The sequence below is a fragment of the Rattus norvegicus genome, chromosome 1 (assembly GCF_036323735.1).
Source record: "Rattus norvegicus strain BN/NHsdMcwi chromosome 1, GRCr8, whole genome shotgun sequence".
NCBI classification, from domain to species: domain Eukaryota; kingdom Metazoa; phylum Chordata; class Mammalia; order Rodentia; family Muridae; genus Rattus; species Rattus norvegicus.
Window position 1 is genome coordinate 151,238,853 of NC_086019.1, and position 24,474 is coordinate 151,263,326.

The 24,474-nt window shown below is 37.9% G+C and overlaps 1 protein-coding gene across 9 annotated transcripts in view; it reads left to right on the forward strand.

The window, feature by feature from the left end:
- The window catches only part of Grm5 (glutamate metabotropic receptor 5), a 574,875-nt gene that overhangs the window by 516,142 nt on the left and 34,259 nt on the right, over positions 1–24,474 (forward strand). For all 9 annotated transcript variants that reach the window (XM_039096032.2, XM_017588778.3, XM_006229659.5 and 6 more), the window contains one exon: positions 538–1,477. In XM_039096032.2, coding sequence (XP_038951960.1) covers positions 538–1,477 — 940 coding nt within the window. The remainder of the gene's footprint in view (positions 1–537; positions 1,478–24,474) is intronic.

A 24,474-nucleotide genomic window follows, 5' to 3' on the forward strand; every position in this document is an offset into this window, starting at 1 on the left:
AGTTCTTAATAGTGACTCTCTGACCTGCAAGATGTCCCACTTGCCTGCTGTGAAGCCTCATCCAGGAGCATGTAACACATTATTGCACTGAAGCCTCCTTTCATTTTTTCTTTTCTCATAGGTGACCTCTGTTCCCCAAATCCCAATTTTACATACTGTCATAGTAACATTTGTTACTTCCTACTGTAGTGACCTTTAGTTGCTCCTGGCTAAGAATGAAGACATGGAATTTCTCCTTAGTCTTTGCTCCAGTTATATGCAAGTGTCTTAAAGACCCCAATTAATTTTTATGATGGCAGGAAAAAATATTGTCATCATTTAGTTTCAAAATGTAGGGCAGCGCCTATCAAACAGCATACACTTGACAATTTTTATAATCCTAAATGAATCTTTGAAGGAGTAAATTGTACAAGAGACTGAAATTATAAAGGTAAATGGCAGATTGAAATGATCAAAAGCAGCTGCTTGTAAATTGGGAACTTGTAAAGCAAAAATGTTTCTCTCACTCTTTTTCAATATGCGTTTGTGTCTCTGCAGGCTGTGACTTGATCCCAGTCCAGTATCTTCGCTGGGGTGACCCTGAGCCGATTGCAGCTGTGGTGTTTGCCTGCCTCGGTCTGCTAGCCACCTTATTCGTTACTGTAATCTTCATCATTTATCGGGACACTCCGGTGGTCAAGTCCTCCAGCAGGGAGCTCTGCTACATTATCCTTGCTGGCATCTGCCTGGGATACTTATGTACCTTTTGCCTCATTGCAAAGCCCAAGCAGATTTACTGCTATCTTCAGAGAATTGGCATTGGACTCTCTCCAGCCATGAGCTACTCAGCCCTTGTAACCAAGACCAACCGTATTGCAAGGATTCTAGCTGGAAGCAAGAAGAAAATCTGTACCAAGAAGCCCAGATTCATGAGCGCCTGTGCTCAGTTAGTGATCGCTTTCATTCTCATCTGTATTCAGCTGGGCATTATCGTGGCCCTCTTTATCATGGAGCCTCCGGATATAATGCATGACTATCCAAGCATCCGAGAAGTCTACTTGATTTGTAACACCACCAACCTAGGGGTTGTTACTCCTCTTGGATACAATGGATTATTGATTTTGAGTTGCACGTTCTATGCGTTTAAGACCAGAAATGTTCCAGCCAACTTTAATGAGGCCAAATATATTGCTTTCACCATGTACACAACCTGCATCATATGGCTGGCCTTCGTGCCTATCTACTTTGGCAGCAACTACAAAATCATCACCATGTGTTTTTCAGTCAGCCTCAGTGCCACAGTGGCCCTGGGTTGCATGTTTGTCCCGAAGGTGTACATCATCCTAGCCAAACCGGAGAGAAATGTGCGCAGCGCCTTCACAACCTCTACAGTGGTACGCATGCATGTAGGAGACGGCAAATCATCGTCCGCTGCCAGCAGATCCAGCAGCCTAGTCAACCTGTGGAAGAGGAGGGGCTCCTCTGGGGAAACCCTAAGGTAATAGTTGTGAGAGCATAGCAGCGCATGTCTGCTAGGGAAACAGTTGCATTAGCCTTCTAGCATTTCAATAGATGTCAGCATGGTGGAAACTAGATGAGTCCCTGTGCTTCAGGGTTTGAGTCCATTTTCCAACGTTTATTGTAGGGTTGATGGAGTGTGGTACAGTTATGAAAGCTATGGTTAGAAGCACAGGAATCAAGATTACTAATAAAACAGTAGTTTGTTCAGAAGGACAAAAAGAGCAGATCTGTGTTAAATTTTAGTTTAAAATTAGTTGAACACTTTCTGGGAGATGTTATAAGAGCCCAAAAGGATGAAATAACACAATAGCTTTGCATATACCTGTACTAAATTCATTAGGTTTCCAATTCTTTGTTGCCTAGATTCCTATTATACTCTATGTTCAATATCATTATCAGCAGATAAATAGCTAGTTAAGGCTGCAAATGATGTGGACCCAATAGTCAATGCATACGTGAATTTGAGTATCACCCTTGTAACTATTTCCAAGATTCAAAATGGAGATCATGACTCTTGAGAACAAATTCTAAAATAGTAAAAGTTACACAGATTGCTGAGAATTGAAAATAAGGTGGTACTATTCCATAGATCTATGGACTATAAATAAAAATTTCCTCTACTTTGGAACTGCCTACCAAAAAGCTGGTTAGGAAATCTTTACGGAGATTTGATAGTCTTTCTAAATATTGGATAAGTTAATGTAAGCCAAATAACTTTCAACTGAAAAATAAGTGGCTTTCAGTGTAGGGGAATGTCAGAGTGGGGCCTTTTCAATAATTGAATTCTACCTTGTGCTATTGAGCTCAGGTGTTGGGGCTTAGGAAGGTCTTCAGTAGATAACTAAAATCCTGAAAACCAGGCCTTTAGGCATTAGCAGCTCATATGCTAGCTCTACCTTGATTTACCCTCTTTCACTTCATTATGAAGTCACCAATTGATATTATTCCACACTGGCTCTGACTCCTGTTTTTTCTAGTTAGTTGCTCTATGCGTTCCTTCTTTTTTGTATTGGTTATTTTGTTTATTTACTTTTCAAATGTTGTCCCCCTTCTTGGTTTCCCATCCACATATATCTTCATCCCATACCCCCTGCCCTTTGCCTTTAAGGCAGTACTCCCCCACCCACCCACTCCCACCTCACCTCTCTAGAATCTACCTTCTTTGAGGCATCAATTCTCTATAGGATCAAGAACCTCCCTTCCCATTGAGGGGAAGGTAAGGCAGGACTCTGCTGCATATGCAGCTGGAGCCATGGATCCCTCCATGTGTCATCTTCGGTTGGTGGTTTAGGAGTCTGGATTGGTATTGCTGTTCTTCCTATGGGATTGAAAACCCCTTCAGCTCCTACAATCCTTCCCCTAACTCCTTCATTGGGGTCCCATGCTCAGTCTCATGGTTGGCTGCAAGCATCTGCATCTGTATTGGTCAGGCTCTGGCAGAGCCTCTCAGGAGACAGCTATATCAGACCCCTGTCAGCAAGCACTTCTTGGCATCAGCAATAGAATCTGGATTTGGTGGCTGCATATGGGATGGATCCCCAGGTGGGGCAGTCTCTGGATGGCCTTTCTCTCAGTCTCTACTCCACTTTTTGTCCTTGTATTTCCTTCTATCCTGCCCTTCATCACCCATCATCCACCGGGAACAATATAGATAATTCTCTGTTTTAAAGAGTGATAATTCCATGCTTTAAATAAAGAATAGTGAAACAATTAAAAGTTTCAGCAACTGTATCCAACAATTACTATACCCTCTTGGAGAGGAAATAGAGAGGGGGGACTATACGTTTTAAGCAGAATTGCATGAGTAGCTATTCCTGGCTTTTATAAATATCAACTTGAATGAATTATTTTAGTCTGTTCAATAAACTATGAAATAGTATATAATAGTCTGATTTTAAAGAATATACTAATGCTTAGGAACAACTTGTAGAAAGCAGTCAAGAACAGAAAGCTTTTTAAAATCAGGCTTAATTGCAAGAACCCATTTTCAGATCTCCATAAACTGGTTCTACTTGTTAGATAACAGTCTTGTCAGAATCCTATTAAAAAAATGGTCATTATGTCTCATTAAACAAAACTTACTCAAATATCTACCATAAACTGAGAAAGTAGTCACTTTAGCATGACAGTGTTTATAAAGAAAACTGGTTGGGGAAAATGTGTGGTAGTTTTCACTGCATAAACTGATGAAATTTTTCTTCAACAGAGATTGTTAAAACACAGCAATAGTGGTTTGAATAATAGAAAAAGATAAGGAAACTGGTAAGTGGGAAAGAAATACACTGGCAGTTTAAAGAATATGAATCAGAAGTCTTGAGTGTTGGCCAACTGCTATGTTCTGCAACGTGCTCACTTTATATAGAATTTTTCATATATTTTATTCATCTAACATATATAGTTGTCTTGAAATGTGACAAATATCAGTATTCACCCAATCCAATTTTCAGATAAGGACCATAAGGTTGAGCATCATTAGAAGACTTATTTATCACTACATGTCTTGCATGTGATGGAGCAGTTTTTAACCTGGGTCTCGACTTGTGCTCATCAAAGTGGAGCATTTACAGGTGCACTCTTTGTAAAATATCTCATGAAATCTTTCCTTGGAAACAAATTATTATTTTGTCAAGTAATGTAGAATAGAAAACTTCTATTCTTTGCTTAGGGTTAAATGCTATCAAATATTGTAGTAAAACGACTAATTATTCATTAATTAACTCTTCCCAATCATTTTTTAAGTGAAATGTAAAGGCCATTTAATACAAGCAACACTTAAAGCAATTTTACCCCACACTATACTTAAAATCTTTTAATTTGTTCTATGTTTGTTCTCTCCATTTTTTTCCGAATGAAAAAATAAATCTGATTATTGTTACAGAGTATCTGTAATTTACATTTCAAATAATTTAACGATGAGCAAGGCACCAAAAGGTAATGCTAACCATGTGTGTGACACCTTCTCGGCTTCCAGGTCACTCAGAGACAGGCATGACAAATGCTTAAGCTTTTGGTAAAAAGGATAAGTTTCTACTCATTTATTTATTTTTTTTGCTAGAAAAAGATCAAGGAAAAATCTGTTTTCTTAAAAAACAAAAACTGGGCAAATGAACTTTGAAAGAACTTGAAAGGACAGCAGAAAACATCTTGTAGCTTTACTCTGAGGTAACCTTATTTCAAAAGGATGTGCGCGCAAGATAAAGTTAGCTTGATTCTTCAATGCATTCTAGGAGTGAACAGCTGTTTTCAAACTACTGGCAGATGCTGAAAAGCAAGCAAAGCCGTTTAAGATGATATTTTCTCTTTACACTGGGGTTTCTTTCTTTTAAGGAATGCATTTTTTTTTGCTATTTTTTGAATCTTGATGAGTAGATTTGGAGTTACCTGGCATGTATCAATAAAAACGCAGAAGGAAGACTAATTCTTTTTCTCTCAGCAGCCATCCATTGTCTATATGTCTTCATCAGGATAGGGCATTTGTGAGATAGCCTGCATTATATATGTATGCACTGCATAAATTCAATATAATTGTATATCATATGTACACATATATTATATGTAAATATGTGTACATATATATGATTGTAACACAGCAATATACTCAAAATAATGTAATTTAGCATAAAATAAACACTTTGAGTTCCTGCCTTCATACATTATGCAATAAGAAAATATAGAGTTTCATTTTTCTTTTCTTCCAACAGTGCCTTGAACCAAAATGCAGGTTAACAATAGGACAGTCTATACTAACATCAAAAATAGACTCAGAAAACTAAATCTAACAATATAAGTTTGACACATGAAGAAAACTATAAACATTGATGAAAGAGAAAAAACTTCTAAATACACAGATTTTTTCCATGTTTATGGACATAAAAAATATTTAACAGGTTCATGATAATATTTTTTCCTAAAGTAACTTGTAGATTCAAAATAATCCCAATAAGAGACCTATCAAGTTGTTTTATGGTTATGTTGACCTGGATTAGCAGGATGTTCCTCAGTGACAGGATCTCAAAAAGAAGTGCCAGAGTATGAAAAAGATAGAGAAGATACACAATTGCGAAGATAAAATATGGGTTGAAGAAGTCTTTTACAAACTTTGACAAATGCTGAGCAAGTTTATTAAGAAGCACAGCACTATAGATACTATTTTTTGAGGGGGCGGATGGATTGCCATGGTCATTAGTGAGCTATATCATATAATGTTGGCAAAGGGAACATAAAATAGCTCATACATACCTGCCTAATGACTTTTTCAGCTTTCTTTTCATAGAACCCAGAGATGTCTACCCCATTTTGGCTAGCCCCCCAGTTATCAGACACTTACTAAGAAATCATTCCACAGATGTGGTTGTATCTCAATCCTATGTAGGCATTTTCTCTAATGAGGTTTCTCTTCTCTCTAGTGAACCTAACTTGTGTAAAGTGAAATAAAACTATCCAACCCAACTAGTTTCACATTTAATAAATAAATAAATCTATTAATAAATTAATAAATAAAGTAATACTACTAATAGAATAAAAAGGGATGCCCAACTATGTATTGCCAGTATACACGGTACTGCTGTGCACCTGCATTTTGGAGCATTGGGCACCGCTCTTATTTTGGAAGAAGAGAATGATGAAATTTCTTTTTTGTTTGCATAACGTGTAACTGAAGACATTTTTAAATGTTTATTTTATGCTAAGTTGCACAATTACTTTGAGTCTATTTCAGAATTGAGATATTCATGTCAAGTCTTTATGGAGTTTGTTACTTTAAATGTCAGCAAAGAGAAAAACATGTTGACAGGAATGTAATTTTGAACTTGGAAATACACTGTTTGATATTACCTGCTTCAGATTTAGGGTCTAAGCAGAGGCATCCTAGGTGGCCATGTCCCTACAAGGGCATCTCTCGGTATTCAGCCTTGTCTTTCTTGTTCTCACATAGGGTATTCATTAACAGAATCTGTTGGATCTCTCCTTTCTGTGGAACTTGTTCTATGTCTATGAGCAATGCAGGCATTATTCAAGATAATGGGTAACGTTTATTTTTAACAGTTTTCAAGGAACCAGGTCTTTTTTTTACATTCTTCTTGGCAAAGACTCCTGCTTTCTTACCATCCTCTTTTTGTTTGTTTTTGCTGTTTCTTCATATCCATGTAGGTATACATATTTGACAAATGCTGATGTATTTTCAAGGGTACCCTTAAATTCATTCTAACTTTGAGAATTTATTCTTTAGAATTCCTCTTTTGGCAAATTCACATATTTCTGATGCAATGATATTTATCTGCAAATTATGTGAAACTTTCTGGAAGTTTTTAATAGCTACTCAGGTAAAAAATGCTGGAATTAAATCTGACTATAAACAAGAAAACAAAGAAAAAAATTTAGTGCGCCTCTTGAGACAAAAGACCAACATGTTTTGTAATTATAATAAAATCCATACTTATTCCCTTTCCTATCCCAAGACTCTTATCTATAGTGTTTTTAAAAGTGATAAAATAGAATCAGAACATTAAATACCATAACAATTTGTTAAGGAAATAAATGCAGAAAAAGGAGGGTTTTAGAGTATTTCCAGATAATAACATGTGTCAAGTACATACTTAATAACAGAAAAAAGCATCTTATATATTCAGGAAAACCTGTAAACTGGAAATAGCGATATACTTAGGAACACAGAGAAAACCTGTAATATATTCTATGCAAAGTCTGTTAGCTTTTCCAAGGAAGATCCAAGAGAAGTGACTTGTAAAGAATAATTTGACAAACTCAAAGGGAGCGATGTGACATTTTCACTCATATTCAAGATGCATAGTATATATGCATATGTACACATCTATGCACACACAGACAAATGTCTAAATATGGTTTTAGAGTATCAGTAACTTATGCCAAAACATTGACCATTAATCAATTGATCAATAGAGAGGGGTGTGTGTGTGTGTGTGTGTGTGTGTGTGTGTGTGTGTGCGCGCGCGCACGCGTACGCATGTGCATGCATGCATAATTAAAGTATAAAGGGTATGGCAGGGGGAGGAAGATTTAGGTGGAGGGTATGACTTAGGGAATAGAAAGCAGGAAAGGAGAGGAAATGAATGGGATGAATATGAGTAAAGTAAATGGTATTCACATGTGAAGATGTCACAAGAAAATTAAATTTAAAAAAAAAAAAGAAATGATTTAACAAACTCAGAAAGACAGCACCAAGGTTTTGATCAGATGCATGCTCTTGTTCAGAATTTCCATTTCCACATACATGTAACACGAATCTTGGAAGTTGAAGGAATGTTAATGTAGAGCTGGTTCAGGAATCCAGTGAAACGGAATAAGGATCAAGTGAAGGAAATGAGGTAGATCTGAGCAAAGCACACAGCATTCACGTATGGATTCATATGAATTCATTCAGTAAAAACCTGTTGTTTTAAAAGACAAAGGAATTATTTAATAAAGCTAGAAAGCACATCCAAACAACCTTGTAAGTACGCATGAACACAAAGTGATTCAGCCCATGCACAGACAGCAGATGCACCAAAAGTCCCCAATTTCCAAACTTCTCAGTCTGGAAATTTTATTTTTAAAAAGAAATTAAATAGTACAGTTTTTAAATTACATTTAGAACTTTAAACACCCTTTAATGTTATGAAGACATGATGTTTCAGATAGTTTGTTGTGGAAAACATTATGACAGCCTAAACAGAAAGCATGTGTAAAATGGCTGAAGGGCAGTTCATGGTTAGTAGGAAGGAGCCAACAATAGGAGACAACTTCTGCCTTTGGTTGTGGAGTGAGAAGGACTATGGGCTCCCTGGGCTCCTGAGGAAGGCACACAGCTTATTCCAACTGATCCAGCAGTTTTCAGGGAAGTGAAGCTGGCTTGCACTAGAACTCAAAGGAAAGGGCCCAGAATCAGTCATTCAACTCACATAAATAGCAAAGGGAGAGTCTTATTTAAATGGAATGAGTCACTACAGCATTTTCTTTAATAGAAACATGCTATTTATGCCTTCAATGTATAGAGGTCCCTGTGATTAACATTTTGGTTCTAGACACTAATTTCACATGTGACATGGTACAGCAGCAAGTCATTGTCAAGGGATAATGCCAGGCTTCTGCTTAAGGCCTTTACTTCAGCCACAAATTGACAAATGAATACAAAACTACTTCTGATTTAAATAAATCATTAAACCTTGTATGCCTATTTCTGGGTCTAAAAGATTGTGAATTTCTAGGTACATGAGGTGGGATTTCTAAGATTCAGTAAGTATTTCATGGCTAAATTAGTAGAAGAGAAAAACACTCCCTGGGGATTGTGGTCGAGTTGTAGTATGATTAATATTGTTGCTGCTAACTTAATTTTAGAAACTATCACTTTCCACTTCTGTTTTAATTAACTAATTAACATTGCTTTGATTATCATTGTTCTGAGGGCCCACTTTGGCTAGCTACTAAACCAAATACTGTCTTATGTAAATCTATTGACCAAATTAAAACATGCCTGGAATTCCAAGACACTCCAAATATTGTCAGAGCTTGGGTGATTCCAATTACTTAGAGTTCATTAAGGCATTACTAGTCTGTGCAGAACGATGCGAGTGTTATCTCTTGCTCTTTTGAGTTTTTGTGTCTCTTTTGTCTCCCTGAATCCTATTTATTTCCCAATGCAAAGATTCCTTAAAGAAATTCAATCAGGTTAGATCATGTCACATAGCTTTCCCCATCTGGACTTTTACAGCATTTGTTTGTTTAGAGCACATCCTTAGCATCTGGTTTGTTTGTTTTGTTTTGTTTTTCCTTATTCATGTATGTTTGCTGAGACCTGAAGTTGTCAAGCTCTGTGCTAGGGCCTACAGGCATAAATCAGTTGTTTAGTGACTACAAACAATCATTTTATATCTATTCAAGGCTTTTTTGAATACACTTATAGTATCCTCAGTGTCAGCAGCCCTCAATAGGACAGGTATACAAAAAGCGATGTATACTTATAAGATCATAAGTCTCATAGAAGCAGCTCTCACGGCTCATACAGTACACAGCATTCACATGTGAAGATTCAAAATGAAATCTATTGTTTAAAAAACAAAAGAATGGTTTCAAAAACCCCAGATAGCACATCTTCAGGACCTGTATGTACACATGAGCACAACGTACCACAACTGCACCAAACTTGTAAAACTCCAAACATTTTTCTCAGCTTGGAAATTTTTTTAAGTAAAAAATGTATTTCCAGCACAGTAATGAAAATGACTTCTTTCTGTTGGCCTTACTGCCCAGATCTAATCTAATAACACTTTGTCCTTAAAAAGTAAGACATCTAAAGATTTACACTTCTCTTAAGTAGGTATTCCATAGGCAGCGTCCTTTCACATCCTGAGGACACTAAGATCAAAGCAAACAAAACCAAGAAAACAGAGAAACAAGAATATGCCATCTTTGGGCTTATCTTAATCTCTTGAAGGGTGCAGAACTAGATACAAATAAATTAAATGATGTGATGGAGTGCTGTGTTAGGAATCTATGCTAAACAAGGATGGGCAAAAGGAAGCTTTGTGAGAAAAAGAAACTCTAAAAATGAGCAGTTCAAATAAGAATCTGTATGTTTGATTCAGGCAGGTTCTACACATTATATCCAGGGCTCTTCCCCTGGGTACTGTAAGGCAATTCATAAATGTTTTCAACTCTCAGTATTGTGTCCTCCATGAGCTGCTCCTTTCCCCTCAGATAGCTTTGCTGGTCTTGCCTGAACAATTCTTTTTTTTTAAATTTTATTTAATCTATTTTTTGCAATCAAGTTTTAACCCCCTCTCAATCCACCCTCTCACTGTTCCATATCCCATACCTCTTCCCCACCCCCTCTCCAAAAGGATGTCCCCATCCCCACTTCACCAGACCTTTCCACTTCCTAGGACCTCCAGTCTTTTGAGGGTTAAGTGCATCTTCTCTGACTGTGTCTAGACTAGGCAGTTCTCTGTTGTATATGTGCTGGGGACCTCATATCAGCTGGCGTATGCTGACTGATTGGTGACCCAGGTGTCTGAGAAATCTAGTGAGTTCAGGTTAAGTGAGACTGCTGGTCCTCCTATAGGGTCGCCCTTCTCAGCTTCTTCCAGCTTTTCCCTAATTCAACAACAGGGGTCAGCAGCTTCTGTCCATTGGTTGGGTATAAATATCTGTATCTGACTCTTTTAGGTACTTGTTGGATCTTTCGGAGGGAAATCATGATAGGCCCCTTTTTCTGAGCACACCATAGCCTCAGTAACAATGTCAGGTCTTGGGGCCTCCCCTTGAGCTGGATCCCATTTTGAGCCTGTTGCTGGACCTCATTTGCATGGCCCATTCTTTATCTTCTTGGTTTCAGACACTAACTGAGGTGGGCAGAAAAAACAGTTTTCTTTTCTGTGTTCTCAGAAACTGAAACTCAGGGAGTCTTGTCTTCACATCCACCCTAATGTCCTATCCATAGTTTCATTCATCAAATGTTCAATAACTATACTTGTTCAAAAAATGTCTCATAACCATGTTCAGAAAAATAATATGTCTCCCATCTCCATCCTTAATCAATACATAGGTATCCTCGACCTCTTCTCTCTCTTAGAAAACCAAAAAATTATTGTGTGGTATTAATAAGTTACTTTGACTTTTATACACTAGCATACATCAAGCAACTGTTTTATGGTGATTACCATGCTAAATTATTTAATAAATATCTCATTAGATCTTCACAAGTTTTTAAATTTATTAACATTCAGAAAATGTATATTATATCTAGTAGTAGAAATTATTATTCTCCAATCACTATAAGAGAAAAATCCCGAGTATGTGAATAGAGGCAAAATAAAACCTTTAGGAAGTGAATTAAAGGTGATGGAACAAAGTCTTTGATTCAAACTCAGGGAGTAAAGTTGTCAAAGCCCTTTTCTACTCGAGTATTTTATCTCTTACAGTCATTTTCTCAACCATATAACTTTTTCTGTAATTATTTTTCAATAAGATCATGGCAAATGTATTTCTGCCTTATTTATTCTGATTTGTAGTGTCTAAAGTGAATAAAGATCACAAGTGGGTGGACAGTCAAGTTGACATCGTGGAACAACACAGCCTATTTATGTCTTTCATCCTATAAATTGGAGGTTTTGTGTTGTGATGAACTAAGTCTTGCCTTAAAGTATACATTCTAATTCCAGCTCCAACCCTTAAAATTTGGAGCCATAGAGAACACATTTAAACTGTTTGAGATTCTACAACACGAGGAAGGAAATATGCATTACACAGGGTATATATATATATATATATATATATATATATATATATATATATATATATTATTGATTATACAACAAAGTCCAAATCCATACAAAGTTACCTTCTTCCTCCTATTCATAGGGTCCTGCCACTCACTACACAACTCAGGTGGCATATAATGTAAAAGAAGGTTCCAAAGCTTCATTTTCTAAGTAGTCAGCGTGCATTCAGAGAGGCTAGACTTACCAGAGAATAATTGTACAATTATAGGGAGGCATCACCCTCTAAATCTCCATTCTTTGGTAATAGATTTAAGATACCATATCTGGAAGTTTTTGTTTTTGTTTTGTTTTTGTTTTCTTTTGGCAGGTGAGTTTTTTTTTTAATCTAACATTCCTTGGGGAGGTTTTAGCTATTTTTCAATTTTGTGTTCCGGTTTCATCAGTATATCTATAGGTATATCTACAGTCCTTTTTAAAATCTTATTTAATGTTTTCTTTTACAGTCCAGATCTTATCCCCCTCCCCGTCCACCCTCTGACTGTTCCACATTCCATACCTCCTCACCCACTTCTCATCTCTACAAGGATGTTTCCACTCAATCCCCAATACCCACCGTACCAGACCCACCCACTCCCTGGGACCTCCAGTCTCTGGATGGTTAAGTGCATCTTTTCTGAGTGCAGACCCAGCAGTCCTCTGCTGTATACGTGTTGTGGGGCCTCAGATCAGCTGGCTTACATCAGTTGTATGCTGACTGGTTGGCGGCTCAGTGTCTAAGAAATCTCGGGGGGGGGGGTCCAGGTTAGTTGAGACTGCTGGTCCTCCTAATAGGTCGTCCTCCTCCTCAGCTTCTTCCAACTATACCCTAATTTAACCACAGGGGTCAGTAGCTTCTGTTCATTGGTTGGGTGTAAATATCTGCATCTGACTCTTTCAGCTACTTGTTGGGTCTTTCAGAGGGAAGTCATGATAGGCCCCTTTTTGTGAGTACACATAACTTCAACAGTAATGTCAGGCCTTCGGGGCCTTTCCTTGAGCTGAATATTAATTTGTCCTGTCACTGAACCTCATTTCCCTCAGGCTCTTCTCCATTTCCATCCCTGAATTTCTTTCAGACAAGAGCAATTATGGGTCAGAGTTTTTGACTGTGGGCTGGCAACCCCTCTCTTGATGCATTGGTTTTCTACTGGAGGTGGACTCTACAAGTTCCCTCTCCCCACTGTAGGGGATCTCATCTAGGGTCTCTCCCTTTAAGTCCTGAGAGTCTCTCACCTCCCAGGTCTCTGGTATATTCTGGATATTGCTCGCACCTCCTAAATTCTGAGTTTGCCTGTTTCCATTCTCTCTGCTGGCCTTCAGGGCTTCAGTCCTCCCCCCACCAATACTTGATCATGTTCCCCTCTTCCCCTCCCTGTGCTCTTTCCCATCCAGGTCTCTCCCTCTGCTTCCTATAATTACTTTCTTCTCCCTCTGAAATGGGATTGAGGCATCCTCACTTGGGCCCTTCAACTTGTTAACCATTTTGAGCTCTGTGGATTGTATCATGGGTATTCTGTACTTTATTTGGCTAATATCCAATTATTAGTGAGTACATACCATGCATGTTATTTGGGGTCTGATATACCTCACTCAGGATGATATTTTCTAGTTCCATCCATTTGCCTGTGAAACTCAGTGCGTCCCCATTTTTAATAGCTGAGTAGTACTCCATTGTGTAAATGAACCACATTTTCCATATCCATTCTTCTGTTGTGGGACATCTGGGTTGTTTCCAGCTTCTGAGTATCACAAACAACGCTTCTATGAACATAGTGGAACATGTGCCCATATGACATGGTAGAGCATCTTTTGCATGTATGTGTTGTGGTTTGCCCTGGAGTTATCTGTATTTTGATGCTAATTCCACTGCCCCAAGGACTGCTGCCTAGTCACGTACTCAGAACTCAGGTAACTTCACCATAACCTTTTCCCCATTGAATTTTAAAATACAGGTGAGGGGCAGGTACAGGATAGAAGAAGGCCTGTCATTGGATGAGAAGGAAGGATGGGCAGGAGAAAAGTTTGAAGGAAGAGGAGGAGACTGGAATGGGAAGGAGGAATAGACAGGAGGGAGAGGGAGAGAAGCCATGGCAGAACAATATGGCAGGTGGCGTTAAGATTCTGCTCTGTGTATTTACAGGTTGTTATTAATGTTCTTAAGGGATGGATAGTACTGGGCTTTGTATGTTTAAGTAGGCAATTATATCTTACCAGTTGGGTCAAAGATAATTGTGTTGTGTGTTCTTTTATGTGACGGTTTGAGCGTAGGAAAGTGTATAGCAGCAGGAGACACTGGGCAGCTGTGGAGTTGGGATGTGTTTCTACCAAGATATCTAGCAGATATCTTGGGGCACTGTGATGTAGACCTAGCCGGGGATAAAAGACAGCCCTACTTTTTTATTTTTTATATTTTACAACAACATATATGCCCAATAAATGTGATGTTACCTTGTAAAATTATTGTGGCATTAAGTGTGTAAGGATTAAATAATGACTTGCTAAAAGAACCCTTATGCTGCATAACATAAAGCTCTCTAGTGATCAAGTATATATGCTGACATTTTTCACTTTGTCTAGGTCAAAATAAATAGATAAAAATTGAGGAACATAGTCACAGTTTCTATTCTGTCTACAAACTGGTTGCTGCCTCCTCTTATTATTTTCGGTCACCATGAGCCACTTCAGAATATAGAAGCTGCCAGCAACTGTGATTCCCCACTGCTAAGTTAAAGTGGGAAAGAGAAAAAATGCAAACTAATGATGCCATTTTCTCTTATTTATTCATGTGTCTTTCTTAGCAAACTCTTTAAAAAGAGAAGGCCATGGCTTCAAGCAAACATTGATCCATCATGACCTTGTTCATCCTAAGCAATCAAGAATTCAAACCAAAGCATAAATAGTATATTGAACTTAAACCAATAGAAACATCATTTATTGAACAGGCTCCAGGTGTCTCTGCACATTATTCAATGTGTTTCTAATTTTTATGGAATCAAATCCCTAAGCCCCAAATTTCTAATTTAGTAAATTTGAAACGGTGAGGAGTGATGATTATTGTTTTATGTTTGTTTGTTTGTTTATTGTTTGTTTGTTTTTGTTTTTTGTCAACTTGACACCAGTTGTCATCTGAGAAGAGGGAACTCAGTGGACAAATTGTCTCCATCATACTGGCTTATGAGAAATTCTTCATTAGTGATTGATGTATAAGACCTAGCCCACTATGGGAAGGACCATTCTGATCAGATGGTTCTAAACTGCATAAAAAAAAGGCTTGGCAAGCTTCAGGGAGCAAATCAGCAACCAGTGTTTCACCATGGTATCTGTTTCAGTTTCTGCATGTAGATTCCTGCCTTGAGTTTCTGCCTCAACTCTCAGTGATGGGCTATGATGTATAAGTCAAATAAACCATTACTTTTCCAAGTTTCTTTCTGTCATAATGTTTATCACAGCAATAGAAAGTTTATTAGTACAAGTTTAGACATGAAAGTCTGTATATATAATGAACTGAAGGTACTGGATTAAGAATAATTTTATAACCAGATATGGTAGCATAAGCCTTTCATCTTGACACTTGGGAGTTAGAGGCAGACAGATGTCTGACAAAGACAAGCCTCAGATTGGGGGAAGATCTTGAGAAAGGGGTATTTAAAGTAGAGGAAGAAACAACTCTCAATCAGTGATGGGGTGCAAGGTGATTGCTATGCCTTCTACTTGAGACAGCTCTCTAGAGAGCTCTCTAGATAGTTCATTGTTTTCCAACCAATGTAGAAAACCTGCTAGACAAAATTCTAAAAGGACTGTGTTAGCTTTCTAGATAGCCCAGTTCTTGTATCCCAAAGCCCAGTCTTTTATTTGTATATCAGTTTAGTCATTTGCCTGTTTTCCTTTTGATTATCCCATGAATCAGCATTCTATAACCTTAACTCCTTTGTTTATAGAATAAGCTAGAAACATATTTTATATAAATTAGTAATTTTTAACATAAATAAGAAATATTTTTTTATACATTTGTACGTTTTTAACATAGCAAGTCCTATGTGGTTCACTGGGCACAGTGTTGTGGTTGTCAAATCTATACATAGAGCCTATTTCTATGTGAGAAAGCTTTCTGCTAACCAATTCCTTCACTGCCTAAACTCATCTGTCCTGGAACTTAATCTGTAGACAGACCTTAATCTCAAAAATCTGCCTGCCTTCGTAAACACAAACAGTAAACTTAGCTGAGTGGGATCCCATCATGAGATTACCACTCCCTCATTCCCTGGTGTCTCTTTATCACTTGAACCATGAGTCTTGTTTTTGGTTTTTTTGTTTTTTGTTTGTTGTTTTGTTTTATTTGTTTGTTTCTATTCCTTTCCCTTTATCAACTCATTGGTACATCTGCCTCTGTTTTTAGGGTCTGTGAGCCCTTCATACAATTCAGATCTCTGTGAGTTTGAGGACAGCCTGGTCTACACAGTAAGCTGTAGGATGGCCAGAGCTATATAAAGAAACACCATCTTCCACAAAACAAGACAAAAAAGAAGAAGAAAAAGAAATAGCAAATGTTCTGGCTCTCCTCTCTCTCCTTTGGTGGTGTCCAGCTGCTGTTGATACACTGGCTCAGGGAAGACAGGGCAAAGTCTGGGATTGGGCCCACTTCCCTTTGGAGCTTCAGAATGCTGTTGTATGCCAGGCCAGAAGGGGAGCATGAGGTGCAGAACAAACAGGATCTTTTTCTGCTTTGGAGCAAGTGCTGAGTGCCAGAGGGGCAGGAGAAGGGAGGACTTTGGAAGCCATAGTGTTAAGGCTTGTTTAGCTAAAGACCTTTGCCATGGCAATCTTTTTATTTATATCCAAGTCCACCCCTCACAGACTCCCTCCTCCCATCACCCCTTCCCTTTGCCTCTGAGAGGGTGAGAACCCCCTGTGTATCCCCCAACCCTAGCACATCAAGTTTCTTCATGAGTAGGTACATCCTCTACCACTGAGGCCAGACAAGGCATTCCTGTAATGGAACAAGTTCCACAGATAGGGAACAGCTTCATGGATAGGCCTGCTCCCTTTCTTTGGGATCCACATCAAGACTGAACTGCATGTCTGTTAATCATGTGCTAAGGATCAGTATCCATCCCGTGTATGCTGTTTGTTTGTTGGCTTAGTTTCTGAAAGTTCCCGGTGGTCCAGGATAGTTGCCTCTGTTGGTCTTCCCCATCGAAACCTTTAATCCTTCCCTTGACTGCTCTATTTGGGTCCCTGACTTCTATACAATATTTAGCTGTGTGTTTCTATATCTGTTTCAGTGAGCTGCTGGGTTGAAATTCTAAGAGGACAGTTATACTAGGCTCCTATCTACAAACCAAACAGAGTATCATTAATAGTGTCAGGGATTAGTTCTTACTCATTCAGATGGCTCTCAAGTTGGGCTGGTTATTGGTTGTCCATCCCCTCAGTCTCTGCTCCATCTTTGTTCATACTTTTTTTTTTTTGACAGGACAAATTTTTGGTCAAAGGTTTGTTGGTGGGTTCATGCTCCTTTTGTCTCCCATAGCCAGACAGGACTTCCTTGGCAATCTTCAATGAAGCAGTTCTCTGAGACAATCCTAGCTTGTTCATATTTAGGGGTGTATTTGCATCCATATGCTTTATTCAGGATGAACCAGGGATTGTTTGATTTTACAGAAAGTCAATAGAATGTCTAGGAAGGGAAGGTCATTGACTGATGATTAAGGCTATTGAGATATATCCTTTGCATGGAAAAGAGTTCTAGGTGCTGCGCTACATGACTGTCTGTGGTCACCTTGTTTGAGGGTCATGGTCACATGCTTGAAGCAGGTATGGAGTCAGGGAGGGAGCATCCTTACTCCTGCCATCTCACGTCTCTGAGATTCCCAGAGTTTGAATATGTTCCACTTCACCATTTGGTGACATGATCCACCTACCCTACAAACAAACAAAAATAAATTTATAGTTCTCCTTTTAAAAGCCATGAACAAAAATACATGTTATTGTTAACTGCTTTAAATGTGAAAAAGCTGAAGCATACAGAAGTTATGTGGTCTATTCAACATTACCAAGCTAGGCAGGAACACAAAAGAGATTCAAACTCAAGGACAATTGAATCTAAATGCCATGGTCTTTCTATAGTAGCATGACTGATAAGCTGTCACGAGAATTTATAAGGGAAATAATTCTTCTCCCCATTAGTTTTCTATTAGAACTTTTGTTTTACAATCACTAGACTCAAGGTCATTATCTGCCCACCTTAGGATAAGATAATAACACTTGTTTTGAAAGGATTGATGTTGGTTGAATTTTTTATTGGATTTTTTATTTACATTTCAAATGTTATTCCCTTTCCTTGGTTTCCCATCCATAAACCTGTATCCCATCCCCTCTCCCCCTTCTTCTATGAGAGTGTTCCCTCACCCATCCACCCACCCCTTCCCACCTCTGTGCCCTAACATTCCTTACACTGGGTGTGGGGGGGGGTCCTGCCCATTATATATTTAGTATATTTTCCACTCTGCCTTTCAGAGAAGTTTCACTCTGTCTTGGAATGAATAAAAAACATTTATTTCTACTCTCTGATATAGGAGCATATTGCCCTGCTTCACTGTCCAATTTAAGTGACTAGTTGTTATCCTGTATTCAGTTCCAAGTAAACCACTGTGTCAGTACTAAATAAAAATGTATGATTAATGAGGGGGATGTGTAAAGGTATAAGAATATAATTTGGTAAGAATCTCTGTATGGTTAATTTTTATTTCCATAAAAATTAAACCCGAAGCAATCTATATTTTTCCTGATATTTATCTGTCAAGATATACTGACATCATGGAGAAGTGGTCTATTTTGGTTACAGGTCAGAGAATACAATCCAATATAGTCCAGAAGATGCATCAGCCAGCAGAGATGGCATGGCAGGTAGTAGGTGGCTTACTGGTCACACTGTGTCATAGGGTTACTACTGCTGTGATGAAACACCATGACCAAAGGCAATTTGGGGAGGCAAGGTTTTATTTCACTCACAGTTCCATATAACAAACAGTTCATCATCAAAAGCAATGAGTGAAAAGAACTCAAGCAAAGCAAGAACCTGGAGGTAGGAGCTGATGCAGAGGCCATAGAGGAGTACTGCTTCCCATGGCTTGTTCATCTTACTTTCTTATAATACCCAGAATCACCTGCCCAGAGGTCAAGTCATACACAGTAAGTTTGTTCTTCTCAAATCTATTATTAATCACAAAGATGCTCCCACAGACATATGACCATAGACTAAATTGATGGAAACAATTCCACATTCTTCACATTAACCTTTTCCTTTACTGTGTCCTACCATTTTTACTCTGTACCTCTGTGGAGCATTGGACAGAAAGTGTAAACACCAGGACCAAGTTGCTCTACTGATGAGAGTCAGTTATGCCTCTCAGTGTATTGTACAAAGGAAAAAAATCAATCATTACATTACAGAAAGGGCAATAAAAGAAGCAGAGAGGATCCTGGACATGTCTACCAGGAAATCTCTGCCCACTGGATACAAGGCCATGGGTTTTAGTGAACCAGGTCAAAAGTAAGCTTTTCTGCTCAATGCACAGAGATTGTATACTCCATGACTGTAGAAAGAGAGGAAATCTTTCTAACCCCAACAAGTAGTTGTTTTCCTTTCATTGATTAATAAAATGTGAAGGAAAAAGATGACTCAACATTTTTGTACAAGAGAAATCTAACTTTTAGATCAGCTTTAATGTAAAGTGTGTGAAATAACTGATGACACTTGAGTAACACTGAGCAAACTGACTTCAGTGGAGAACTTTCAAAGGTACATTGACAGAATGCTAATATAACGCAGAGCAAAGCAGACACAGGCTTCTGATATCTTTCCTGTGTTCTTTCACCTTCAAACTCCAAATCCCAGCATCAAAGCACATGTTATCTAATTTCCCCTTGGACATTTCCAGAGGCTTTCCTTTAATTGTATTCACTGTGCAGACACTGCTTTGTGACTGCATCTCCAGGGAGAATAGTGCCAGACATAAAGGGAGTTGCAGGCTGAGTGGAGCAGACAGCTTTTAAACTCCAGGGCATTTCTGACCATCCTTAGTTATTCCAGTGAAGCAACAGACCTTATGTGTCAACTGTTTATAAACTCTCTCCCCTTCTTCTCTCCTCCCTCCCACAACCTGCACTCCTACCCTACCTCCCAGTCCTCAGTCCATCTGTTCCTTTCCAGGCCACTAGTGGCAAGCAGATTCTCTGGGTAGCTCCCATGAGAGAGTTGGTATGTTTAAGCTATTAGGCACAGCTATGTGTAGCCTTGATGGAGGACTTCGAGTGTGGCTTATTCAGAGTTTAATAGTAACTGTGGTAATTTTTCTCAGAGTGATAGCAGTGGACATGTGAGTTCCCAGATATGCACCAACTGAAGAAACTTCCTAATGGACACACCAAAATTTTAGCTTTTGGGTTTTGCAGCATCATAGGCATGATACTTCCACACCTACAGAAATATTTTGTAACTAGAAAAAGTGAACATTAGTTCCATGACAACCAATACTATATTTAAAAAGTATTAATCTCAATCTTAAACATCAGCAGTCTAGCTTAAAGGGCTTCCAAATTATCATTTTTGATGCTAGAAATTTCATTCAAATCTGATGGGTCATACTTCAAGTGTTTATTCTCCAGAATAGAACTGTAATTTAATATCTTGTAATTACTGGTGATAATGCATATGACCTCTTCAATATTACTTTTACAACCTCAGAAGAAAACACTTTGGAGCATTATGCTATGACTGCTTTCAATTAGCAAGATGAGTAAATTGCCAAAGTGGCAAATGGATAAACTAACTTTGGAATTCTGATAATGGAGTTGAGAGTTTTAGCTCTCAAACTTCAGGAGAGCCCAAGGTTCTTTCTTACAGGAAGATGTAAACCTGCCGAGCTGTGTTTGTATCACCTCGCTTCCAGAGGGAGCACAGATCAGTCTGCCTTTACTGCTCATATAAAACAATATGCAATATTTTATACTGAAATGCTTAAAATAAATAAGTAGTTACTAATTATTAATCAAAAAGGGAGATAGAGAATACCATTTGGCAGTTCCTACTATGGCTCTATTCAAAATCAGTCTATAAGATATTCTAACCAAAAGTTTAAATAGGCCAAATTTAGAGAAGGAGAATGGTGATGTAGGAGCAGGATATAGGTAAACTGACCAAGATCATATGGCTTAAAGTATTCAACCTCGAGTCAAAAAGTATTCAATATGACTCTGTATGTCTTAACCAAAGCTATCAGAAATTAAAACACTAAGGTTGTGTTAATAAGGATAACAAAGTCTTTGCAGGAATCTATGGCAGACTGCTATCAAGAGTGGGATCTGGGAAGTTATCAGGAGAAATTAGGTTTAGCTGGGTAACTCCTTTGACCACTTTGACCAACTGCAGACTTATTTATTGTCTCTTTCCTTGTGTTAATAACTCTTCTTTTCCCTTCTCTTTCTTCTCTGCCTTACAATCCAGCTCATGTCCAAAAGTGGTCTAATTTGGTTAGGAAAGCAACCACACAGTAGAGAATGAGTTAAATTCTCTGCTGACAGCACCAACTTGAAAAGAACTAGTAGAAATGGCAGACTGTTTGGTGGAGACAGATTAAGGATGTGATTTCACCTCATTTCTTATAATTTACCTGTGCATACTTTTCACCAATAGACATTATTTTAAACATTGTCTTTCAAAATGTATAGAACTCTAGGGGCTAGAAATACAGCTCAGTAGTTAAGATTACACACTAGTCTCCCAGGGAAATGGAGTTCAGTTCCTAGCACTCAGATAAGGTAGTTCACGACTGCATGTAACTTCATCTTCAGGAGTTCCAAGCTCTCTGGCTTGTGGCCTCTGACCTCTGGTGGCATCTACACTTACCTGCATATATTCATAAGCAGACAATCGCATGCACAATATACACAATTAAAATTAAACAGTTTTTATTTCAATGCTTTTGAGAATTCCATAATCAGTAACATATCATTTCTTTGCGTTCCTCTCCACCATTCCAACTCCATATTCCTCTGGGCACCGTCTCAAGATCATTACCTCTGTTTAATTATGCAATTAATGGCTGCTGAGGAGAATCAGTCTTTTCTAGGGACAAGCCCTCTTATAGAATATCCAATCCCAAGTGATCAATCCCTAACCACATTATTTTATATGAGCAATAATAGATGAACTTAATGGGCTGTATTCATAAATCATTTTAAAATAAATAAATGTATATTTTAAATCATGAGGCCCCAGAAGGTATATTTTCAAACAATCAATTAGAGTTGTATATCAACAGCAATTTCTTAAGCATACATTTCATGCAAATATTTAAGTCAACTTTTGGAATGTCTTGACATTGTGAATCATATTAATATATAAGGCATGTCAATAGAAGAAAGTATTTTGACCAACGAATAAAACACAACTTCTTTTCTAGACCTTATAACTGAGTTTATTTCTCATATACCTACTCCAGATAAAAGCTGCGACTTGAAACTAATTTCTCAAACTTGTATCATCTTTGACATTTCAATTCCCCTGACCCATCAAATCCAGGCAGTCACTTCTCACACTTGTTTTATCTCCTCTGATGTATTCTCACTGATATTACCAGGGACCGTGTCCTGAAAACATTCTGTCATAACTACTCACACAATTGGTATTGCCTTACCAAGCCCCAGTGTCCTAACAGTAGCCGTGCATTAAGGAACCCAAGCATATACCATCTGGCAGTGCCAAATTGCCATAGTTCACAGATATACCTAACCATAACCATCTTTGTTTTCTATACTTGTGCCTGTGCAGATTAGCTTCTCTGCCCCTGCCAATGCCTACTTTTTATCATTTATTTTAAATGTAGAAAACATACCCTCACCCTCCAATTCCTAATCCAAATATTAAAATTATTTCATAAATTATATATACACAAGACCTTCAAAATCTGTTTATGATTTTGTAAAGTCCTAAGATTTTTTTTTCCAACACGGAAAAGTTTAATGAGAGAAGAGTAGAAGAGGGGAGAAGTAAAGGCCAGCTATGATCACGTGGAAGGAAGAGGGATGGGGAGAGAAGGGACAAAGGAGAAGAGGGCAAGAGAGCAGAGAAGAGAGAGCCTAAGATTTTGTTGTATAGTTAGAGTGTTCAATTCTTTTCTTTTAATTGTTGGACAAAACAAAACCATATGTACTAGTGTCAGTTAAACAGAGGCTACCGCAAGAGGATTTCTGGATCTTAAAAGTTCACGACATGGTTGTATACTGTAGCAAGACTCTGTATTTAAAGAATGCACATAATTTTTGCATATTCACTAAGTGCATTATGATAATACAATACATATCAAATGATAAAATTTGTGTGTCTTGCACTGTAATAAATGTTTCCATACCATTTTAAATTATAAGCTTCTTATAGGCATTTTCTTCCTGTTCTCTATTGCCAGAAACTATAAATGATCTGCATTTAGGACCTTGTGTTCACTGACCAGCAGACATTCACTTATCTAATATCTCAATAAATAAACTCAGGTGGTGAATCTGCACTCAATAGCTCATCTTTCAAAAGAATAAGTCATTTTTTTCTTTTTTAATTAATTAGTTGATATTTATAATTTCACGGTTTCATCCACATGAAAATTTATTTTCAGCATGTCCTTCCTTATCATCGTCTCCTTTCCCCTCCTTCTTGCTTACCACTCCACACTTTATAACATTCTAATACACCATGTAAACATATTTCCATCTGCTTCTAGACCTGAGAAAGGAAATGCAAAGACTTAGATCTGGTAGGGTATTCTTACAGAGAACACATTTAAGATATTTTGCTTTAGAAGGAGAAAGACTTTTAAGTGATTACTTAAAGGTTTGGCTCTGTGATAACAGAACCATCTCTGTGCAGATACAATGTCTAGCTGATCTTGATGGATTACTTATAACACACTCCCTTTGCATAGTGAATCAATGTTCCTGAATGCCGTGATTACAGTAAACTTTAATTGGTTTGAGATGTTTCTCATCTCATTCATTACCATCTAAATTTGAAATGTTTTTCACTAATTGATGGAAGTTTAATAGATAATAAGGTAAAACTGAAAATGATTTTGTTCGTTTGTTTGTTTGCTTGCTTGCTTGCTTGTATCCAAAGAGTATCTTTTGGAATATCTGTTTTCAGGCTGCGCCAGGTGGTACATGCCTTTAATCCCAGCTCTGGGAGACACAAGCAGGTAGATCTCTGAGTTTTAGGCCAGCCTGTTCTACATAGTTCCAGGACAGCTGGAGCTAATAGAATAACCACTAAATTAAAAAAAAAGAAAAAAAGAAAGATGAAACATATATAGATATTTAGGTTTCTTTCTTCCTTCCTTTTATCTTTTTCTTTCTTCTTTTTTTTTTGGTTCTTTTTTTCAGAGCTGGGGACCGAACCCAGGGTCTTGCGCTTCCTAGGTAAGCGCTCTACCACTGAGCTAAATCCCCAGCCCCTTCTTTCTTCTTTTTATTAGTCCATCTAGGAAGTGACATATATATGTCATGTCTGGGGGCATGCAGTCATAACTAAGAACATAAAACTTTATAGGAAAGAAAAGTAAGTATCATGCATAATTCTGTGAGTCAGCAATTCTATCTTTCCTTCAAGTTCCATTTCTTTAGTGCAGATAGAAAAGATAAGGGAAAATAGGCAAAA